General features: G+C 39.5%; 1 protein-coding gene and 1 long non-coding RNA gene across 2 annotated transcripts in view; one reads left to right on the top strand and one right to left on the bottom strand.

The window, feature by feature from the left end:
• LOC101960961 (calreticulin) overlaps positions 1–19,810 on the top strand; it is a 29,043-nt gene extending 9,233 nt beyond the window's left edge. The window contains exons 3-10 of the mRNA XM_078026241.1: positions 623–724; positions 4,712–4,915; positions 7,001–7,095; positions 8,514–8,723; positions 10,986–11,099; positions 11,943–12,086; positions 16,880–16,972; positions 18,829–19,810. Coding sequence (XP_077882367.1) covers positions 623–724; positions 4,712–4,915; positions 7,001–7,095; positions 8,514–8,723; positions 10,986–11,099; positions 11,943–12,086; positions 16,880–16,972; positions 18,829–19,080 — 1,214 coding nt within the window. The 3' untranslated portion in view covers positions 19,081–19,810. The remainder of the gene's footprint in view (positions 1–622; positions 725–4,711; positions 4,916–7,000; positions 7,096–8,513; positions 8,724–10,985; positions 11,100–11,942; positions 12,087–16,879; positions 16,973–18,828) is intronic.
• Positions 1–23,841, bottom strand: part of LOC144368053 (uncharacterized) — an 86,355-nt gene that overhangs the window by 34,989 nt on the left and 27,525 nt on the right. The window lies entirely within an intron of this gene.

Here is a 23,841-nt window from a genome sequence, read left to right as displayed (position 1 = left end):
TTGGTAAGATAATTTTATTATTTTGCTTTGCTAAATGTAAGTACGTATGATTTAGCCTCCTAAGCACATTTTTTCTATCTACTTTTATGAGAACAAATATTTCATGCCCTTCAATCATATTTCCATGGTAGTCTTTAGAATTTAACTGTCATAAAAGATGTTAGAGTAAGTCATTATGTATAAATTACTCACATACTTGGTATTTAAGCCACTTCATGTGGTAGTGCCTGAAGAGTAAGATCTTAGGCATTGTATAGTGAGGGGATTTCAGGAATATTGGAGTCATCCTCTGTTATACTCTTACCCTTTCCATAAGACTTGATCAGCATTGGCTGCATTTTATTTTCTAACAAAAAAATTTTTTTCCTTTTTTTTTTTTTTTTTTTTTGTAGTACTGAGGATTGAACCTATGGATTCCCACACACTAGACAAGAATTGATCTAATCTCCAACCATTTTTATGCTACTTTGAGTCAGGGTTTTATTACATTTCCCAGGCTCCTCTCAAATTTGTGATACTCTTGCCTCAGCCTCCCAAGTAGCTGAGGTTACAAATGTGTACTACCACACCCAGTCACAAATAAGTTTAATATGTTGCTTTTTTTTTCTCCTTTACTCCACAGATGAATGGAAAAAACGATGGGTAGAATCTAAACATCGGCCGGATTATGGTAAATTTCAGCTTACCGCAGGAAAATTTTATGGAGACCAAGAAAAAGATAAAGGTAAATACTGGAATTCAGGAATGCACCAATTGAATGGGAAAATTCTGACTTTTATGCAATTGTTTTTATTTCTGACTATCAATTCATTTGTCTTACTTAAAAAATTAGAAGATGGAGACCAGGCAGGGTGGTGCATACCTAATCCCAGTGACTCTGGAGGCCGAGGCCATAGGATCACAAATTCGAGGCCAGCTTTAGCAACATAGCAAGACCCTGTCACAAAATAAAAAATAATAAGGACTGGGAATGTAGCTCAGTGGTAGAATACCCTTGGGTTCAATTCCCATGACTAAAAGGAAAAAAAAAAATAGTAAATGGAAAAGGATTAACTTTCTACTAAAATAATAATATCCATTCATTGAATAATAGGCATTTTAAACTAGGTCCTTACACATATTATTCCCATTAGTCCTTCTAACAACTTTATGAGGTGGTCACTATTATTTTCCTAGTTTTGCAAAGGAGCCTAGGAGAGGTTGGGTTATGAGCTCAAGTCCATATAACCAGCTGCCAACGGGTGGGACTGAGATCTGATTGTGGGTCTGGCTTCAGAAACTGTTCATTACTCGGACTATGCTGCTTTCCCAACCCCCCTAGGATTTTTCAAGTAGCACTCTGCACTTGAAGCAGAAGAAAGCACTGCATAATGTCCAAATGTTTCTCTTCCCTAGAGCAGTTTAGTATCGTAGATAGTGGAGTAAAACAGACCTAGGGCTAACTCCCATCACCTACTAGCTGTACAATTAGAACAAGTCTTTTTACTTCTCTGAGCCTTGATTTTAGGAGACAGTATCATCACTTGCCATGTTCATTAGACAGAGCCATTTTAAGGGCAAATAGTATTGTGAAGAAAGAGTGAGCTCTGAGGACTAGGGCTGTCAGCATGGGTTTTTGGTCTCAGAAAGCTTTTGTCTATAAATAGAATTCATTGATCATTCTCTGCAGTGATTTCCCATCTTCTCCTTCCTGGCTACTGTTATGCATCTCATTTTCATGTTTACTGAAGGAGAGCATTATAAACTGGTTTGAGCATTTTAAATCTTATTTAAATCCACTCTGGAAAATTGCTTCTAGAGAATTAGAGACTGAGTGACCCATGGGACAGACACCTGTGTCATGGTGACTCCAGTAAGGCAGTCTGCATAGCCACCCATCTCCTATCATTTCACTCTCAGTTGTCATCCTTCACATCTCATCCCACTCAAGCTCTTCAGATTCCTTTTGGTTGTCTGGAAGGTCCCCGGGGTATGAAAGAGGCTTGGTGAAGGGGAACTGAATCAGGCAGAGTTTGGTAGAACAGAGCCTCAAAACTTGCTCTTCTGGGCTGGGGATGTGGCTCAAGCGGTAGTGCGCTCACCTGGTATCCGTGAGGCCCGGGTTCGATCCTCAGCACCACATACAAAGATGTTGTGTCCGCCAAAAAACTAAAAAATAAATAAAAATTCTCTCTCTCTCTTAAAAAACAAAAACAAACAAACAAAAAACTTGCTCTTCTGATCCTGTGCCACTCCTTTCTCCGAGGAAGTCTTTCCTGGCTTCTCTAACTGCTCCCCTCCCTGAGATCTTTGAAGAAAGATCTCTTTTAAATTTTCTTTAGCTGGGCAGGGTGGCACATGCCTGTAACCCCAGCAGCTCAGGAGGCCGAGGCAAGAGGATCACAAGTTCAAAGCCAGTCTCAGCAAAAGTGAGGCACTAAGCAACTCAGTGAGACTCTGTCTCCAAATAAAAATACAAAATAGGGCTGGGGATGTGGTTCAGTGGTCAAGTGCCCCTGAGTTCAATCCCCAGTACCAAAAAAAAAAAAAAAAAATCTCTTTAAAATGAGAACAGGCCACACACAATGGCATATATTTGTAATCCCAGCAACTGGGGAGACTGAGGCAGGAAGATCACAAGTTCGAGGCCAGCTGGGGGCAACTGAGTGAGACCCTGTCTCTAAAAAACAAAAGGCCTGGAGGTGTAGTTAAATGGTAGAGCACTCCTGGGTTCAATCTCTAGTACTGCAAAATAGTAGTAGTAGTAGTCATCATGGAATAAAAATGTGCACAGTTCTTAATATGATGTCAGACAGGGAAGTACTTATCAAAGAGCCTGGTGTGCAATAAATGCTTGAGGGAACTTATCTGAATCAGAACCTATCATCCTTTTAATAACTCAAAACACATTTATTGAGCATTTCCTGTATTCCAGGCCCTGTCCTAGATGCTGGGAATATAAAGATGGCCCTGTTCTTCAGGAGCTTAAAAATTACTCAAAGGGACTGAAATAAACCTAAATTCACCAGAGTGTGACTCAGGGAAGTAGAGAGAACTGTGAGCTCATGAAGTAAAGACCTTGAGCAAGCATGAATCATGATAGCCCCTTACATTGCATGTTGATAGCTTTTAAAAAAAAAAAATAGAAATATTGCATTTATTAACTTGGAAATTTGAAAAAAGGTGGGGAGTATTTTATGTTAAAATATAATGGGAATTTCAATTAGAGATAAAGAAGTTAAAAGTACATGGAAAGCTAAGAGATAAATTAATACTGAACAAAACTGCAGGGTCTAACATACAAGAATGATTTTGTCTCCAAAAGCACGTTGCACGAACCAATTCTTTATATGACTTATGGGATTTGTGTTGACAGTTTATAAGTACTTCTTGCATCTCTTGCTTACTTGACCTTCACCAGGAACCCTGTGAGATAGAAATAATTATCCACATTTTGTTAATGAGGAAATGAGACTCAGAGAGTTAAAGAGGCAGAGCCATCACCAGTCAGCTGGGCAGCAGCGTGGCATAATAAAGACTACTGGCCTGGGAGCCAGGAGACTTGGCTTGTCTGTTATTTGTGACTGTGTGATCTTGAGTAAGTAACCTTTCTTCGCTGGAGCATGTTTTCCTCATCAATAAAGTAATGTGGTTAGACTAGAAAGACTCTAAGATCCCTGACCACCATGATATTTGCTGAAGAGGGAGGAGGTAAAAGACTTGAAGTGAAGGCTGGGGGTTCTGGAATTAGAAGGATTGGTTGGGTGATCCTGGACAAGTGAAATGGCCTCATCAATTTTATGACAAAGTGGAGACATCAGTAGAGCCCAACTAATGAGGGTTTTATGAGGATTAAGTGCAATAACAAACATGAATGAACATATTGTCTGGTAAAGATTAAGTGTTCAGGGCCTGGGGTTGTGGCTCAGCGGTAGAGCACTCGCCTAGCTTGTGTGAGGCGCTGGATTCGATCCTCAGCACCACATAACAATAAATAAAATAGAGATATTGTGTCCAACTACAACTAAAAAAATATTTTTAAAAAAAGATTAAGTGTTCAGTCAACAATAGCAAAGATGATCATTTGATCTAAGAGTTGATACAGGGTCTCTCTCTTTAAACATTTTTTTAGTTGTAGATGGACACAATATCTTTGTTTATTTGTTTTTATCTGATGCTGAGGCTCGAATCTAATACCCTACATGTGTAAGGCAGGCACTCTACCACTAGGCCATAGCCCCTGCCCCTGCAGGGCCTCTTTTAACCTCAGCACTTTTGCATGGCAGAGCCTCATTTTGGCCTGGGTGGGGCAGGGAGAGGAGGTGTCTCAAAAAAACAAAACAAAACAAAAACAAAAAAAAAAAAAACAGGGCCTTGTTTTGTAAAGCTACAGAGCAGTGTTTAAATATCTCTTGAAAAGCAGAGGTAGCTTGGATAGAAGGAAAGAAAGCATTTGTCAAATGTGGCTAAAACTTCCAGCTTGATTCCTTATCAGGCATGTGGTCCAATGCAGGTCTCTTGACTTTCCCAGAACTCACCCTCCAGACTTGTAAAGTGGGGTTATACCATTTTGCAGGATTGTTCTAAGGCTTGAATGAGATTACAAGTGTAAAACTTTCAGCACAGCTACTGTGTGTGAGAAAATACCAGAGATTGGTTACATCAAGTGATGAGTCTCTCTGGTTGCTTTTTGGTCATTTAATCCTAAAGTCTCTATGCTCTCTGTTTTTAGGTCTCCAGACCAGTGAAGATGCCAAGTTTTATGCCCTTTCAACAAGGTTTAAGCCGTTCAGCAATGAGAATGAGACCTTGGTGGTTCAGTTTTCAGTAAAACACGAGCAAGGCATTGATTGCGGTGGCGGGTATGTGAAACTATTTCCTGCCACCCTGAACCAAGAGGATATGCATTCAGAATCTGAGTATTACATCATGTTTGGTAAGCTCTCTGAAAACAGTTGCTGTCAGTCCCACAAGGTACTAAGTGAGATAAGAACTACTGTGGTTGTTGAAAAGATTTACGTTGACCTGGAACAAAATTTGTAATGTGATAGTTTCACACTACCTGTGCAGTAGGACTCTTCAACAGGATATGAAAAAAGCAACTCTAAACCTAAATGTTAATATAAATAGACCAAAGAGGTGGGGAGGTGCCTGGTATTAGCAAATTTATAGCACAGGGGAAAGAGAAGGGAACTGGAACTCTATCTTAGTGGTTGAGGTGCTTGCCCAGCATGTTCAATGTCCTGGGTGTGATTCCCAATACTCCTGGGTTTGGGGTGAGGAGAGAAGGTTGTCATAAACAATGTAGACAGTCTCAAAAGCTATTACTACAATAAAACACTGTGCTCTGCATCCTCCCCTTTTCCTACTTAGTTTTTTGTCATTTGATCTCTTACTCAGAGTTCATTCTGTGATCTTATAGCACCTCATTAATATCTTTTAAAAAAATATGACCTTCATTCTTATAGCATCACTGTTTGTCAAAATTATGTGTCTTTGCTCATTTTTCTTTCTTCAGAATTTACCCTTCTCACAAGAAATGTATGTGTACACAGTGGTAGTAGTAGGGAAATTGGAAATAATAAAAATGTGATTTTTTTCCCTTTTATGTGTACGTTATTTATTTGATCCTCAAACAACCCTATAAGATTGGGTTTTCTTTCAGGCAAGAAATTTGCCTAAAGTGAGTAAGTGGGAAACCAGAACTTGAACCCAGTCCATTTGCTTCTAAAGCCTGTATTTTTTCTACTTCATCCATCCACCTTCAGGCAATTGAATAATTTTTAACCGATGGAATGAACCCTCAGATATACACCTGTAATCCCAGCTTCTCGGGAGGATGAGGCTAGAGAACTAGTTCAAGGCCAGCCTCAGCAATTTAGTGAGGCCCTAAGCAATTTAGTGAGACTCTGTCTTAAATCAAACATAGAAAATTGTTGGGGATGTAGCTTAGTGATAAAGTGCCCCTGAGTTCAATCTCCCGTAAGGGATTTGCAGGGAGGAAGAATGAAGGACATATTTTTTAAAAGATGTTAATGAGGTGCTATAAGATCACAGAATGAGATCATGGCATGATTCAGTTCAACTGGAGGATTTGGGGAAGAGATGTTAATTGTTCTTTGAAGATTGAGTTAGATTTTAATAAGGAGGGAAGGAAGTAGAGGGTATGTAATGAGGGCAGAGGAAGCACGTGTGCAAAAGTTGAGTCATAAAATTCAGTTGGAAGTAGAGAAATGGTGAGAACATCAATGTAGCTAGAGCACTTTGTAGGGGTGTTTGTGTGTGTTGGATAGTCAGAGAACACTAACTCAGAAGGTGAAGTTGAAAATTAGGTTAAAGTCTATTCCTGAACCTTTGGCATATAAAGTTCTCTGGGCTCAGAGTTACTGATCAATAAATATTTCCCCTGAGAGTTTTCACAAGGTAGAAAGGCCCTAAGGCTCTGCAACTAGGTAGGCAGTGATTTCAATCCCAGCAAGGCTTCTTATTAGCTGTTTGACCTTGGGCAAGCTGCTTAACTTTTCGGAGACACAATTTTCCCAGCTAAAAGTGGAGATAGTAATACCTACTTGTGAGAATTAAATGACATGGTATAGAATGCCTGACACGGGAGGGGATTCCGGTTGGTTTGGTCAATAGGATCCCTGGAAGGACATCAGAGAGACAGAAAAGAGCTGTATCCCTCAACTAAGAGTACCCTTTTCTCCTGGCTGCTTCTCCACAGGACTCTTTTTCCAAGCTCTGGTAACTCCTCCTCCTTACCCCTTCAGGCCCTGGGTGGGACTAACCCCACTCCCTAGCCCTGAGATAGCACTATAGCTTTCCCAATGTCCTGACCCTGCCTTTATAAAGATTCCTTTCATTAAATCTTTCTCAAATATTCCTACAGTAGAGTATGTCATGTATTTCTTGCTGATCATACTGATTAACACACAGGCTATGTCTGTCTTGGATCTTGGCCTTGGACTGGGCAAACTGCCTGAAATTGATGTGAAATCATGCTTTGGGGTTTAATTTCCAGGACCTGACATCTGTGGCTTTGGCAACAACAAAGTACAGGTCATCCTTCATTACCAAGGGAAATACCATGAGAATAACAAGACCATCAAGTGCAGGGTGAGTGTATAGGGCTGGTCCTGAGCCTGGGGGGAAGGATAAGCATTTTATATTGGTTACCTCATTAATCCTTACAAACTAAACACTATCATCTACATTATACAGATTAGAAAGTAGAACTAAGGAAGTGCTATAAATTCACAAAAGATCAGCTGATCCAGAAACCTGTGAAGTCATGTAAAGTTCTCAATGCATGACATGGCCCAATCCCTAATGCTAGATACTGGGGAGAATGGGGAGGTAAGGAATGCTGGGCTTTAAAATGAGGGGTCAGTTTATTATAGTAACATCAGGCTAGAGACACTAAGTTTAGCTAAAGGAAAGTAGGTGGATTTCATGAGTAATTTGACAAACACTCACCAAATGCTAACTCTGAGCTGGGACTTGGGGGTGGACGATGTGCTAGACATGACCTCTGACCTGATAAAACTTACAATTAAGTGAAGATAAGAGTCAAGAAGAGGAAAGTTGGGGCTGGGAATATAGCTCATTTGATAGATGCTTGCTTTGCATGCACAAGACCCTGTGCTCAATCCCCAGCACCAAAAAAAAAAAAGAGGAAAATGACCACCTAGTATAATTGGGGTCTGGGAATACAGGGGAGGACCCCCACCCAAACCGGAGGCTTAGACAATGCTTCTTCTTCTTTTTTTAATATATATTTTTCTAGTTGTAGTTGGACACAATACCTTTATTTTATTTATTTTTATGTGGTGCTGAGGATCAAACCCAGTGCCTCGTACATGCTAGGCGAGCGCTCTACTACTGAGCCACAATCCCAGTCCAGCAATCCTTCCTAAAAGAATTTTTTCCCTGGGCTAAGTTTTCAAAGATGAGCATAACTTGAAGGGATATGATAATTTTACAGAGAACTGAATTCCTAGCGGAGAAAATTGCTTGAGAAAAGTCAAGGAAACTTGAGGAAGAGTGGTACCGCCAGAGATTTGGCACAGCCAGGGCACAAAGAAGATAGGAACTGAGTCTAAAGAAGCCATGGGGCCTGGGTTATTGGTTCAAACCCAGAGCCTTCCTGAGGAGGATGGTGTGGGGGCTGTGTGTGCAGGAGCTCCCTGATGTCCTCCTCTGGAGCAGGAATGCAACTGATGGATCATATATGACTCCAGCTGTTGAGAAGCTCATAGTCTAGTGAGCTAGACAGAAAAAGTCAAGATCAGAGAATGATCAGAGCTATTGTAAAGAGGAGGCTGGAAGGTGAGGGAGACTGGAGGAGTGTGTACTAGGACAACAGACCCAGGATCCCTAGAGGGTTAACCAGAGAAAGGGGAGGAAGATGTGATAAAGTATATTTGTGAAAATGTGGGAGGTGGCATTCAGGGAACTGTGGATCTCGTGTATTTAATGCTTGAGATCCAAGAAGTTCAATATAGAGCTGAGATATTTCCCCATTTCCTTTATAGATCAATAAAGACACTCACCTGTATACTCTGATCATTCGTCCCAATGCTACTTATGAAGTCAAAATTGACAACCAGCAAGTGGCAACTGGGGAACTGGAGGATGATTGGCAGTTCTTGCCTCCCAGGAAAATAAAAGACCCCTATGCCCGGAAACCAAGGAAATGGGATGAACGCCTGCAAATAGAAGATCCTGAAGATAAGAAACCTGAGGTCAGAGGATATTTGTCTGGGAAGTGGATGGGATCCCAGCAGTGAGGTAAAAGGAGGAGGCTGGGAATGATAGAGCAGAGACTGGGCCCATCAAGATCAGTATTCAAAGCAGGATGGAGGGAAGAGAGCATACATTTGTTGAGGATCCTTCTGACAACCTCTGTGAGCAGTGTTGTATGCATAAGGAAACACATTAGAAAACGAAGTGACTTGCCCAAGCATACACACATTAGAAGGAAGATTTGCACCTCTATTTCTTTGACTCCAAAGTTATTGATATGGGCAATATAAGGTACATACTCATTGATTCATTATCATTCTGGAAAGCTGTACTGGAGGTATCTTTGATGAGGACAACCCTTATTCTCCAAGAACTCTAATAGGGGAGGCAGATAAGAAAACAAAGATCATACCCTGTGATCAGTGCTGAGACCCAGGGAGGTCAAAGTCTGTGAGAGCCCAAGCCCAGTTTGGGGTGGAGTATAGGTTGTGGTCTGAGAAAGAAGATGTTTAAGTGATTAGATTAACCTAAGGGATAGAAAAATAGACTCTGGGGCCAGACAAACATGAGCATCAATGTGAGTTCCACCACTTATTAACTATGAGACCTCAACCTACTAACAAACCCTGGGCAAAGAACATACTGTTTTGAAAGTCAGTTTCATAAACAGGGATTAGTATGATGCCCATGCATGAAAGTTGTTGTGAAGATTAAATGAGCTAATATAAAATACAGAACATAATGTCTGGTACATGGTAAATCCTTAATATATGGCATTTATATCCTTTATAACATACTGAATTTCAAACAATAAATTCACTAGAGTAAGGGAAGTAAAAATGGGTTAGAAGAAAGACATTCCAGACCTAGGGAAAAGGTGAAGCAAAGGTGGAAAATAATATGATTGTCAAAAGAACTGAAGCAGCAGTTCAGTATTTTGGGAGGATAAAGTTCAAGGTGGTACATGATAGGAGGACAGCCTAGAAGTCTTCCAGAGCCAGCCCATGGAGGGCCCCACCTGCCATGTTGCTACTCCACAGGTCAGAGTAGGGTCAGTTTCTTGTGAGGAGATGTTTGGGGTAGGTAAGGGCAGCAGGGAACCCAACAGCTGGGTTTGGTCCTTGGATATATAAGGTGTCCCCCCAAGACTCCTTTGTTAATGCAGAAATATTTAGAGGCAAAATGAATGGATTGTGAGAACTGTACTCTAATCAGTCCATACTAGTTTGAATGGGTCACTAGGGAATGTGACCTGAAAGAGTTCATCTTCCTTGCAGCTGCTTTCTCTCTCTTCTTCCTGACCTCCATGAGGTGAGCACTGTTTCTCCACCACATCCTTCTGCCATGATATTCTGCCTCACCTTGATCCCAGAGTAGCAGACTTGGCTGACCATGGAGTAAATAACTGAAACCATGAGCCAAAATAAACTTTTCCTTCTCTCAGTTGTTCTTGTGGGGTCTTTTGGTCACAGTGGCAAAAAGCTGACTGCAGTGTAACCTTATGTAAAGAGACTCAGCAAAAGACTCCAATTACAGGGGGAGGGAGATTTAGGCAGAGATTAAGACAGATAATCAGGCAAAGTGTCTGGGCCTTCAGCACCGTGGGAAAATTAGGTCTAAACTCTTACCAAACCTGGTGGGCAGGCTCAGGGCAGCAAGATTAACCATAGATCTGCTCTCCTGGTGAAACCCTCCACCTGATGCTGTCAGAGTTGGCTCAAGTCCTGGGTGAAAGCAGAGAGGCTGAAGGCCTCTGTTCCCCCTGCAAAATGAACCAGAAGAAGATGGAAACTGATTAGCTGGTTGGGGCTCAGCTTCCTGAAACAGAAAGTTAGCATCCTATCCTGGGAGCTATCCTCTTGAGAGAACCCTGCCTAGAAAATCTGTCTCAAAAATTGCAACACCTTTCAATACCATCACACTGGCAATTAAATGCTGGTGGGAACAAACCACATCCAAACCATAATAAGCACATGTTTGGGGAAAGGGTGAGGTCAGAGACAAGGGAAATTCCTATCTGATTTGAGCTTCAAGTACTCAAGGTCAGAGTGACAGAGAACCCAGAGGTGGGGCAGGAGTTGCTGCTTAAAGGCTTTTTGTTTCCTGCATAGGAGTTTATTTACAAAGTCCTGAGCTGGCCCTTTATGTAGGTGAGCAGAAAGATGGTTGGGGTAGGGAACCAGTTCCTCCTGACTAAACTTGGGGCCCCAGTTTCATCCCAGACCACAGATCTATCTGCATGGAGAAACATTTCATTTTAGGACTGGGAGGACTTTGAGTACATCCCAGACCCAGAGGCCAAAAAGCCGGATGACTGGAATGAGGCGATGGATGGGGAGTGGGAAGGGCCCCTGATACCAAACCTCAAATATAAGGTGAGGTGGAGGGAGGGAAGGGGGTGTATGTCTTTCCAATGGGTATGAGAAATAAGATAGAAGCAATGTATATTCTAATTTACAAAACAAATTCTGAGATCCTGTGGTCATTTTTCCCTCACTTCTACTCCCTTACCCCAAATAACACTGTCCTCATGCCAACCCTTCTCTCAGGGCTGTGCCCAACTGGGAGAGGATAGGCTGGTAAGGACAATGCTAAAGCTCCTGAGCAAGGAGCTCGTCCAGTGCAGTGGAAAGCAACCAAAAGAACATGGTCCAAACAGGAAATGGGTCTGGGGTCAGTATCTGGAAGTCTCAGAAGTGGGCCTGGAAGGGAAAGGGTAAAACATGCATGAACTCAAGCTGTTAGGGAACAGAACTTCTTTTTAAGGGTGAATTCCTGACCTCTTGTCAAAAGCAAGAACTAAAGAAGTCAGTTGACAAGTGGACCAACAATAAAACTGACTGAGGCAAGCATTTTATTTGGCCACAGTTTCCTGTGCCACCCACCAGGAGGAGATTGGCCCGAGTGCCAAGATACTTAGATGATGTTCTCTGAGAAGCCACAGTTTCTTAACTTCATGAATAAGCTCATGCAGAGATGGGGACACGCTCAGAATGAGTCTCTGCCCCATCCTTTAGCACCCTCTGAGCAGAAAAGGCAACTTGAAAGAGTCTTGTGCATTAACTCAAAGAAAGGGAAAGAAGCTCCAGGAATCCTGCTCTGAATTCTTATGTCTAATACACAACAACTCTAATGAATTGATTGGCCTTTTTGATTACATGAGATCAGAAGAATGGAAAAATGTTAATCCTGTGTTCATGCTTTGGTTCTTTGCTCAGGGACAGTGGAAACCTCGGATCATTGACAATCCCAATTACCAGGGAGAGTGGATTCATCCAGAAATAGACAACCCTAAATATAAGCCTGACCCCACCATTTGTCATTATTATAACATCAGTGTTCTTGGCCTGGATCTTTGGCAGGTAAAGCTTTCTGGACTCTGATCAACAGTTCTAGTTTTCACACTGTGGAAAGATCCCCAGGTTGGAAATCACAAACTTGAATAAGCCTTTATCTTTCTAAACCTCAAACTTCTCATCTTTAAAATGGGAAATTATATTCATCCTAGTAATTTTAGCTCTTATAAAAGCTAAAATTGACTGAGTTCCTACCATGTACCAAGCATGGCATTAAGGGATATGCCATTTAATTTTCATTATACATCTTCTATTTCTAAATGTGAAAAGGAGGCTCAGAAAAGTTAAATTGCCAGATAATATACCACCGGGAAGGTGAGCAGAAAACTAGGATCTGGGCTGGGCATGGTGGCCCGCCTGTAATCCCAGCGATTTGGGAGAATGAGGCAGGAAGATTGCAAGTTCAAAGCCAGCCTCAGCAACTTAGTGAGGCTCTAAGAAACTCAGTGAGACCCTATCTCTAAATAAAATACAAAAAAGGCTTTGGGATGTGACTCAGTGGTAAAGGAAGAGGAGAGGAAGTAACTTGGTTTTGTAAAAATTGGCCTGGGATCAATACTTTAGCTATATTTTCTTCCTTAATTCCCACACCTCTGTAAGGTATTTTATTATTACCTCTTTTACAATGGAGAGAATTGAGGCTCAGAAATGTCAAGTGAGGTACCCAAGAGCACACAGCTCGTGCATGGGAGAGACAGGATAATTCAAATACATGTCTGTCAGTCTCTAAAGTTCTTTCTGTAATGACAACACCCACAATACAACAGAACCTCTGGAAACCACAGCCACTTATCCTTGGGTGTATCTTGGCAGGTCCCTGGTCCTAGAGATCTCTGTTTTATCTCTATAGCTCACAGCCACCAAAGATCTCTGGATTAGACACATCATATTTCAAGTGTCTCTTAATTTCTTTATTCACTTCCCACTTTAATTCCACTTTTGTTGGTTCAAGGACACCAACATAGAAGTGCAAGGAGGTCACATATGTAAATTACCAGGTGCAGGGAAGGGATTCAGGTGAGCAGTGGCGGAGAAAAATAGCACAGCTTTCCTTCCTGGTTTATCTGATAAATGTGGATACAATTTACACAAATTTGCATTCTTATCTTTCTTTTTTAATTGTCCCTTTTTAATACATTATAGGAACTTTCTACATCTTGGAAACACGTGATCATATTACTATGCCTAGTCTGATTATTGTCTTAAAATGCCTCCCCTTTTTTTCCCCCAATGAAATCCTTAAGGTACACATTTTAAACTTTAGTCATCTACAAAATTAAAAATTATTTGACACTAATTGCTCTGGGTTCTCTCAGCCTCTCTAAGCAGGCAAACCTTTCTATTTTAAGAATTTAAACCATGCCAGAGAAATGCTTCTCAAATCTTAGCATGCATAGAAGTCACTGGGGAACCTTATTAAAATGCAGATACTGGGACTCGGGTGAGACTCTATTTCTAAACCCCCAGCATTACCTCTTTATGGTGCGTGTGTGTGTGTGTGTGTGTGTGTGTGTGTGTGTGTGTGTGTGTGTAAAAGAGAGAGAGAGAGACAGAGAGAGAGAGAGAGAGAGAGAGAGAGAGAGAGAATTCTGCAAGATGCTAGCATCGCCCTTGAAGGCATCTAGTTAGGTCTGGCATCGAGCCGTCTACTCTACCATCCCCACTCAGCTAACCTGGAGCATACAGCTTATCACAGTCTCTGCACCTTATTGGAAAAGCCAAGGGACTCTACACATGAAAACGATGGATATTCCTTTACCTGCCCCTCCCCAACCACCCTAACCCCCCTTTCCAGCCTTTGGATATTCTGCCGGTTCAGTTGCCCGCTCTGTCCTTCCTTCATCCCTACTTAGCAAGTCGGTTGACTTTTCTGCCTTGCCCTGACCCCTCCTGTTCCCTGTTCTGAGGCCTTCAAACATAATCCCTTTATTTTATTTTTTCCTTTTAGATATAAGTAATTGCATTCTTTGGTCAAGGCAGAGGCTAGGCGGGGGTGGCAGAGCAAAGAAAATACTTTTCCTTTGGGACTCCTCATGATCTATTCAGTAAGATAAACTTCAACAAGTATAGCCCAGACATAATGCAAAGCACATTGATATCCTTTAGATCAGGTGGTCTGTGTCAAAGACCTGTGAAGCCAGGAGGGTGGGACTTGCTATCTCCATTTTTTTTCCTTCAATTTGTGTGTGTGTGTGTGTGTGTGTGTGTGTGTGTGTGTGTGTCTGGTGACCCAGACTAGGAAGCTAGGCAAGCGCTCTGCCTCTGAGCAACATCCTCACATGCACAAGGCCTTGGGTTCAATCCTCATCACCACCAAGAAAAAAAAAACAAAAACTCTTTCTTATGTGTTCTTTTCTCCTGTGTGAAGAAACCAGAGAGGGTATATTTTCTTCCATTTTGCCATTTTGCAGATGAAAACATAAGCATAGAGAGGAGGTAAATAGACCAAGGTCATCCCACTGGTAAGTTTTTGGAAGCAGGACTAGTACTCTCATAATCTATGAATTTGACATAAGAGGGCAAGGGGTCACTGAAAAGACCAAGAGAGATTAGTAATATGGGAAACAGGAGAAATGGAAAAGCCAGCTAATGATCACCTTCTTTCCTTCCTTCCTTTCTCTCTCCTCCTTCTCCTTCTCCTTGTTTTTTGCTGGTGCTTGGAATTGAAGCCAGGGGCACACTGCCACTAAGCTACATCCAACCCCTTTCTATTTTTTTTATTTTGAAACAAGGTCTCCTAAGTTGCCCAGGCTATTCTAGAACTTGCAATCCTCCTCCTGAGTTACTGGGATTACAGGCTTGCCCCTCCACACCAGGCAAACAGGCAGTTTTCTAAGCAAGATTGCTGACAACACAAAAGAAAAGAAAAAATCCCCAAAGTCAGAAAATATCTTACAGTTGCACAAAGAATTTTTTAAAATATTTATTTTTTAGTTACAGGTGGGTGCAATATCTTTATTTTTTTGTGGTACTGAGGATCGAACCCAGTGCCTCACACATGGTAGGCGAGCGCTCTACTTCTGGGCCACAACCTCTCTGCACAAGGAATTTTGAAGACAAATTTTTTTTCAAATTAGTCAGAGCAAAATAACAATCTTTATCTATTTTGTTGGTTGGTGGGGTGAGATGAGTCAAATAAAAGTCTTTCTCATGAAAAACAAAAACATAAACAAAATACGTAAAAACAACAACAAAACCCTTTTTGATCCCAAAAGTGTATGGCAAGGTGGAAGTTTTCAAAGCTTTGGGGAGTGACATAGTGTAACTCACCTGAGGCTTTTTCTTGGTCACACAACTTCTCCCGTGAAATTAACTTGAAGATTTAACATGGCGCTAAAGTAAAATATCACTGATTGGCCCTCCTTTTATTTGTTTTGAAATATATCCATATACCAAAAAAGTATAATCACTATTATCATTTACTGAGCATCTATTATCTGCTGAACACTGTGCTTTGCATTTTTTAGCTCTAATTTTCATGACACTATCACAGGGAGTTATTATTTCCCTTCTCTTATCAGAGGAGTGGAGTAACTTGCCCAAGATCATACAACTACTATGTGGTTGAACTGGTCTGTTTGACTCCAGGTCTTGTGCTCCTTCTATTCTATTCCTTTGTTATGAAATAAATAAACAAACACTGAAAATATTACATACCATGAATTTAATTAATCTTTCTTTCAATGGTGAATATTGAAAATGTTATTTAAGAAAATAGAGAAATATGGTATAGGATCTAAATTTTAGAGAATTTAAATTCTGCTTGCATTTTTATGAAAACTTTTCTTTCCCCCATGTTCTTTTAGTTTTTCTGATTATTCTAAGGAGAGGACCTTAAATATAGTATCTATATGTAGGCATCATCAGAAGGAGGTGTTGTCAATCTGAGATGGGGCATGAGCCACTGGGCACAAACTAGAGGTTAGCAGAATTATGGAAGTTTCTTTACAGACCTCTTAAATAGTGGGTAGAGGCTTGAAGGAACACCAAGCCTTGGATATCAGTAGATTAATTTCTTTCTACAGCAGATCATCTGGGGCAGTAAAGCATGCTGGATGATTTGAATTTTTAATAATCTTTGCATTCCCACCCTAACCTCCATCAATATTATTATTAATTTTTTATTTTTGATACTGGGGATTGAACCCAGGGACACTTAACAATTGAGCCACATCCTCAGCCTTTTTTTAAAATATTTTATTTAGAGATAGGGTCTCACTGAGCTGCCTAGGGCCTCTCTCAGTTGCCGAGGCTGGCTTTGAACACAAAATACTCCTGCCTCAGCCTTCTGAGCTGCTGGGATTATAGGCATGTGCCATGGTGTCCGGCTCCCAAACTCCATTTTTAATTAAAATTTCTGAGCCTGAGGCTTGGGAATCTGCATTTAGCAAGGGCCTCCTAGTGAACTATATTTGGGTATGTGTGTGCTGAGAATGAATCCCTGGCCCTGCATAGGTAAGCATGTGCTCTACCACTTAACTACATCCCTATCCTCCAGGTGATATTTCTTTTTTATAATTTATTTTTTGGAACTGAGAATTGAATCAAGGGTGCTTCACCACTGAGCTACATCCCCAGTCCTTTTTATATTTTATTTTTGGGACAGGATCTTGCTAAATTGGCTTAGGATCTTGCTAAGTTGCTGAAACTGGCTTCGAACTTGTGGTCCTCCTACCTCAGCCTCCTAAATTGCTGGGATTACAGGCATGTACCACTGTGCCTGACTCCAGATGATTTTTTTCAGACCCTTTAATATTTAAGCATCCAGTTTTAATAATCCCATTATTTTATTTTAACAGGTAAAATCAGGCAGTATATTTGACAATTTCCTTCTTACAAATGATGAAGAGTTTGCTGAAGAGGTTGGAAATAAGACCTGGGGAATAAGAAAGGTAAGATGTTCCCCAACCTGTATTCCAAATGTCTGTGTCCTCAGTTGTGCACTGTTATTTGCATTAATTTTTTTTAGTTATAGATAGACATAATACCTTTATTTATTTATTTGTATGTGGTGCTGAGGATCCAACTCTGTGCCTCACATGGGCAAGGCAAGCGCTCCACCACTGAGCTACAATTCTAGTCCCTATTATTTGCATTTTAAAAATCAGTCTCACATTATAACCCACAGCTGGTAACATGGCCTTGAGAAGTGAGACAAAGAACTCACATTCATTGGACATCTACAACTCTGTACTTACGACTCTGTGAGTACTTTGCAAAATTCATCTCAGCCCTTAAGATGACCTAAAAAGATATTATTACTTCCATTTTTCAGATGTAGAAATTGAGATTAAGAGTATAAACTGTACAAGGTCGACCACATGCACTCTTTAACTTGGTGAGTTCAAATTTGAACCCAGAACTCATATACCTTTTGTGCATCATGCTGAGTACTCAGTGTGGTGCTCTAGGAGGGAGCCACTGAGCCCATTTTGGATGGATGGCTTGCAGAAAGTGCTGTTTACTAGCTTCTCTGTCCTCCCAGAATATTGTATGGGTGGAGTAATACCTGAGACAATGGCCTTATGATAGTGACACAAGGCATCCAGATGTCCTGGCTCTGCAGGAAGGCCCATTCAAGCAGGATGTAGCCAGTGCTTGACTATGCAACAGGAAACATCCTTAAAGTACTTGCAAAGTATAGACAACAACAACAAAAAAGGGTACTTGATATTTCAAAAAAAGCTTTAAAGTAATAATTATGGGGAAAAGTTATTAGACTTTTTTATACCTTTTAGTATGGTTTTGTCTTGTTTATTTGGGGGTTATCATCAAATATTGTTTAATTGAGTCACTATTACATATTGGTTAAGAGTATGAGTTTTCGTTAGAATCAAGGCATGCACCATACTTAGGTCCTGGACTACTGCTTTCCCTTGGAAAGAAAAAAATTGGGTTTGTATTTTTCCTTGACATCTACCAAATATAACAATTTTGCAAGTTCAAAAAAAGAGTTTGAGTTTTGGGGCTTGGGTTCTGGCTCAGTGATAGAGTGCTTGCCTAGCATATGTGAAGCACTGGGTTCGCTCCTCAGCACCACATAAAAATAAATAAAGAAAATTAAAGGCATTGTGTTCATTTATAACTAAAAAATTTTTTAAAAAAGAGTATGAGTTTTGGAACTAGACTGCTTAGATTCAAATTCAGGCTGCATTCTTCACTGGCTGTATAAACTTGAGCAAGTTATTTAACTTCTTTATTATTCGGAAATAATGATACCAACTATCTCATAAGTTACTGGCATACAATATGTGCTTAATAATAACTATTATTATTGAACCATTTGTTCACTTGACAAATATTTGCTGACAAATATTTGCCTGTTCAAAGCTAGGTATATAGCCAAGAAATAAAATAAAGAAGTTTTTGCCTCCATAGGGCTTACATTCAATTTGGGGGAAATGTATAAAGAAATCCAAACTTCAGATCCTATGTTTAGAAAGTAGGACAAGTAACACTTACCTCATGCATTGCAGTGAGGAATATAAATGATGTGTGTAGATTGTTTAGCTCTGTGTTCAGCAGCAATAGTAGGCATTCAATAAATATTTGGTAATTCTGAATCAATTTTTATTTACAAATCACACACACACACACACATTTTCATTCCACACATTTGAAATTTTGTGTGTAAATAAATACTATCCCAGAAAGTTTTTAGGCTATGGGAAGATGCCAGACATTCTAAAGTGGGTTAACTTTATTTATTCTTTCTGTAAATTATTTTGAAATTTCACATTTTAAACAGGACATAGAAAAGCAATGGAGAGAACTGTATGAAGAAATGGAAAAAAGAAAACAGGAAGAAGAGGCCAAGAAGAGAAAGGAAGAGGAAGAAGAACGGGAAGATGACATCTGGGGACTTGAAAAAGAGGAAAATGAAGAGGATCCCGAGGAGGAACCAGGAAATTCCGACAGGCAGGTGCAGGAAGACAATGAAGAAAGAGGTTTGCTGGGTGAAAATGAAGAAGTCCGTGTTGACCAGAAGGATGAACTGTAATTGGGGAAAAAATGATGATGCTCTGAAGCAAATGATGGTACTTAGAAGGAGAAATGTTTAATGCACCAATTTTTTAAAATGTGTGGAAAGAAAAGGAAAAAAGAAAAAGGAGACTGTTGGAAGAAACTTTGGGTTTTTATTTTCACCCACCTCCTCTGCTCTGCAAGATCTTCAGAAAGTCTTATCACCTCTTGGGATCATTTCCTTATTAGTGGAAAGGAGAGATCATTTCTATTTCATGAGGTTGTTGTAGGGATTAAAATGAGCTAATATGTGTAAAGTGCCTGAATATAAATGTATAGTCAAAAGTAGTAACTATGTTAGAAGTCAGCCTGGGCAACTTAATGAAACCAGGTGTCAAAATAAAATTTTAAAAAGGGCAAGGATGTAGTTCAGTGGTAGAGCAGTGGCCTAGCATGTGTGAGGCCCTGGGTTTGATCTCTAATATTGCAGAACAAATAAGTTAATTAATTAAATTGTAGCTATAAAAATTATCATTATCATGGTGTTTAAAATTGTTGGTTAATAAGCTTCTGTGTCAACCTAATCCTCATTTTCAATTTGTTCCATATACCTAAGGATTTTATTTCATTTAAATATCTCTATTGGGCTGGGGATGTGGCTCAAGCGGTAGCGCGCTCGCCTAGCATGCGTGTGGCCCGGGTTCGATCCTCAGCAGCACCACATACCAACAAAGATGTTGTGTCCGCCGAGAACTAAGAAAAAATAAATAAAGTTTAAAATTCAAAATAAATAAATAAATAAATAAATAAATATCTCTATTGCTTAGTCTTTGTTGAGTAGTGCTGATGCTTGTACTTGTGCCATTGATGTTTTCATCTTGCAAATGTATCAAGCACTTAGAAAAAAAATCAGATTTCCTCTTAACATAAGAAAGCTACTTTATTTGTTTGTTTATTTATTTATTTATAGTACTGGGGATTGAACTCAGGAGCACTGGAGCACTGAGTCATATCCCCAGCCCTATTTTGTATTTTATTTAGAGACAGGGTCTCACTGAGTTGCTAAGCACTTCACTTTTGCTGAGGCTAGTTTTGAACTTGAAATCCGTTCTCTTCTCTGCTGTTTTGCGCCCTAATTTTTTTTCTTTATTTTATTTTTTGGTGGTCTGTGGGTTGAACCCAGTGCCTCACATGTGCAAGGCAAGTGCTCTACCACTGAGCTAAAACCCCAGCCCCCGCTAATTTTTAAATAATTTTTTCTTGTTTGCAAGTTCGTTGGTCTTATATCTTTTCTGTACCACCTGTTCACACATCATTATCACTTGCATTCTCATTCTTTACAGATTACACTTTCTCATGAAGTTGTGGAGCTCCTATAGTGTGCTTATCTAATATTCATAGCGGTCATTTGTTCTGGTTCTGTTAGTAAGGGGCAGGGCCAGTATTTGAACTCAAGTTCTTTTGGTTTCAAAGCTTATCCTTCCACCACACCAATCAGTTGAATATGTGAATACCTAACTGCTACTGAATACAGAGTAGGCAGCTTTCTACATGGAAGAAATGACCTTTTAAGTGTACTTTAAAAAAAAATTACATCCACTATCCAGTGAGTCAGGCTCAGACATGACTATCATATGGTTCAGTAAACCATAACACAGGGCTTCAGATACAAATCTGGAACATGGTAGATGCTCATTTAATATTAGTTGAAAAAAGTGAACAAAACTCTGCCTGGGGGTTTCAGGGAAGACTTTGTGAATGAAGGGAGATCAAATAATGCATGAGTCTGTCCAATGAAGAAGAAGTGTGGACCTAATTTCAGAGTCAAAGAGTAGGGTACTTAGATGACAGGCAGAGGGTGGTAAGATCATGGAGGAGCAGCAAGAACTTTATCCTTCCCTTCTGTAGGCTGCCTTGTGTAGTTTCTGGAGCTTAAAAATCTATGAAATACTCTCTGGATAATGAAGCTTGATTTTATACCTACTTCTATAGCATCAGAGTCTTCCCATTATGAAAAAGAGCAAGGCTACGGGGGCTGAGTTGGAACATTTTGTCTTGGGGTTAGAGGGCTGGTGTTTGGGGTGATTTACATTTTAAGGATGCCAGTCTGATGAGTATTGTTTACTAAAAATATCTGCTCTGCTCAGTCAGGTATATGTTCCACCAATTGTAACATATTTTCAGTATCACCAGATAAAGATAATGATTTTCATGCACATTTTTGAGGGAAGAATAAAAAATAATGATTCTTTTGAATATTTTTTGAAGATTCTGCTCCCACCTTTGCTAAATTTTCTTTTGTCTTTTATTTATTTATTTATTTTAAATTTTTTTTAATATTTATTTTTCAGTTATCGGTGGACAAAACATCTTTATTCTATTTGTATGTGGTGCTGCTGATCGAATCCAGCGCCCTCGGGCATGCTAGGCAAGCATGCTACCACTTGAGCCACATCCCCAGCCCTATTTATTTATTTATTATTTTTTTTTAGTTGTTGATAAAATTCTATTTTTATTTATATGGTGCAGAGAATTGAACCCAATGCCTCACACATGTTAGGCAAGTGTTCTACCCCTGAGCTATAACCCCAACCCTTGTCTTTTATTTTGACCAATTGTATAAATACACTTTTTTTTTCAAAAATTAAGGTAAATTTAAAAAGAAAAAATGTGTATATAGTTTCACCCATTATGCATACAGACTTTGAAAATTTTTTTTTGTTTCTTTTTAGGATTTATATTTTAATACCACCGTTCTGCCACTGAATCATTTTTCTTCAAGTGATTCAAATTTTTTTCTAATTTTATTTAATTAATATTCAAAAGAAACTGATTTTGCTGTGAAAAATTTGGAGTTGACAAATGTATTAAGAAGAAAATCAAGGCAGACATGATGGTGCACATCTGTACTCCCAGCTATCTGGGAGGCTGAGACAGGAGGATCTCAAGTTTGAGGCCAGTCCAGGCAAATTAGTTTAGACCCTGTCTCATAATAAAATTCAAAACAGAAAAGGGCTGGGGATGTAGCTCAGTGGGGGAGCATGCACAAAGCCCTGGGCTCAATTCCCATAAACACACACACTCTCTCTCTCTCTCTCTCTCTCATACACGCACACACAGACACACACACTATTCTAAAGTCCAGAGATAGCTGTGCAATATTTATTGTACATATTTCCTGCCAGTTTTGTCTCCATGTGTTGATTGGTTAGTTCGACTTAGGGCATATGGCATTTTATCATCTTTGGTCTGTGACAATGTAACTTTTAAATTTTATTTATTTTTCCCCCTGTATTTTTTTTCCCTTGTTTTTAATTTTTTTTTAACTTAGAGGTTGCTGTCCTTTTACTTATTTTCAATGGTTTTGTGCATCTGGTATATAACCTTCTATTATCTTATGTACTTTGTCCAGTGTCTTTTTTAAAAATCTTATTTATTTATTTACTTATTTTGTAGATGGACACAATATCTTTTTATATTTATTTTTATGTGGTGCTGAGGATTGAACCTAGGGCCTCACATGTGCAAGGCGGGTGCCCTATCACTGAGCCCCAGCCCCAGCCCCCAGTGTCTTTTAAAAAATATTTTATTAGTTATTGATGGACCTTTATTTATTTATTTATATGTGGTGCTGAGAATTGAACCCAGTGTTTCACACATGCTAGGCAGGGACTCTACCACCTGAGCTATATCCCCAGTCCTATATTTGTGTTGTAGTTTGTGTTTTTGAAGTTTCATTCTTCCCTTCTCCTCAGTCCCAAACTATAATAGTCTCCTAATATTTTCTTTATAATTTTAGTTTTCACATTTATTGTGTCTTAATCCTGTGGAAGCTACTCATTTAAGATGCAAAATTGATGAAATACGGTAATTTCACTATTCAAGCTTTGATATATCAGTTTCTGAGAAGAGGATATTAAAATCTTCAGCCACAGTTATGTATCTGTATTTCTCCCTATGAGTTCTATGTATTTTCTGTCTGTATGATTAGATGCATCCATGTGTTGTATCTTTTGTTTCTATTGTTATCTTTTTAGGTTTTTTTGTTATCTATTGTTTCTTTTATGAATATGTAATAACTCTCTTAGCTTTTGAGATTAAAATTATTCTTTGACAGATGTTAAGATCACAACCCAGTTCATATTTGCCTGGTGTATTTTTTAATTTTTATTCTTTCTGTCTTTTTGTATTTTTAAGTATGTCTCTTCTTCTAGCTAATTTATTGTGTAATTTTATTCCCCACTGGAAATTAAATTCAAAACTTTGTTCATGGTAGGAAAGTGCTTCGCTGCTCAGTCTCATCCCTTTTTATTTTTTATTTTGAGGCAATGTCTCACTAAATTTCCAAGGTTAGGCTTGAACTTATGAACCGTCTGCTCAGTCTCCTCCGTAGCTAGAATTACAGGTGTGAGCCACAGTACCCTGCTTGAAATTTTTAAAAAGCCAATTAGGAGGTGCTAGGGCAATAGCTCAGTGGTAGAGTGCTTACCTTGCACATGTGAGGCCCTGGGTTCGATCCTCAGCACCACATACAAGTGAATAAATAGAATAAAGGTGTTAAAAAAAATCCTTCCTTTAAAAAAAAAAGCCAATTGGCAATATTGACATTTTTACATTTAATATACTATACATTAAGATTTAGTTCCACCATCTGTAGAGGCAGAAAGATGTGAAGCTTTTTCTCATACATTCTAAGGGTCACATCAGATATCCCTATAACAAAGAAGATATTAATAAGAGAAAAGCATAACATATTATTTTAATGAAAGATTTAGATGAGAGCTCCTGTCCCTACTCA

This window comes from Ictidomys tridecemlineatus, chromosome 11 (assembly GCF_052094955.1).
Source record: "Ictidomys tridecemlineatus isolate mIctTri1 chromosome 11, mIctTri1.hap1, whole genome shotgun sequence".
In the NCBI taxonomy this organism is placed as follows: domain Eukaryota; kingdom Metazoa; phylum Chordata; class Mammalia; order Rodentia; family Sciuridae; genus Ictidomys; species Ictidomys tridecemlineatus.
This window is presented reverse-complemented; position numbering and strand designations above follow the sequence as displayed.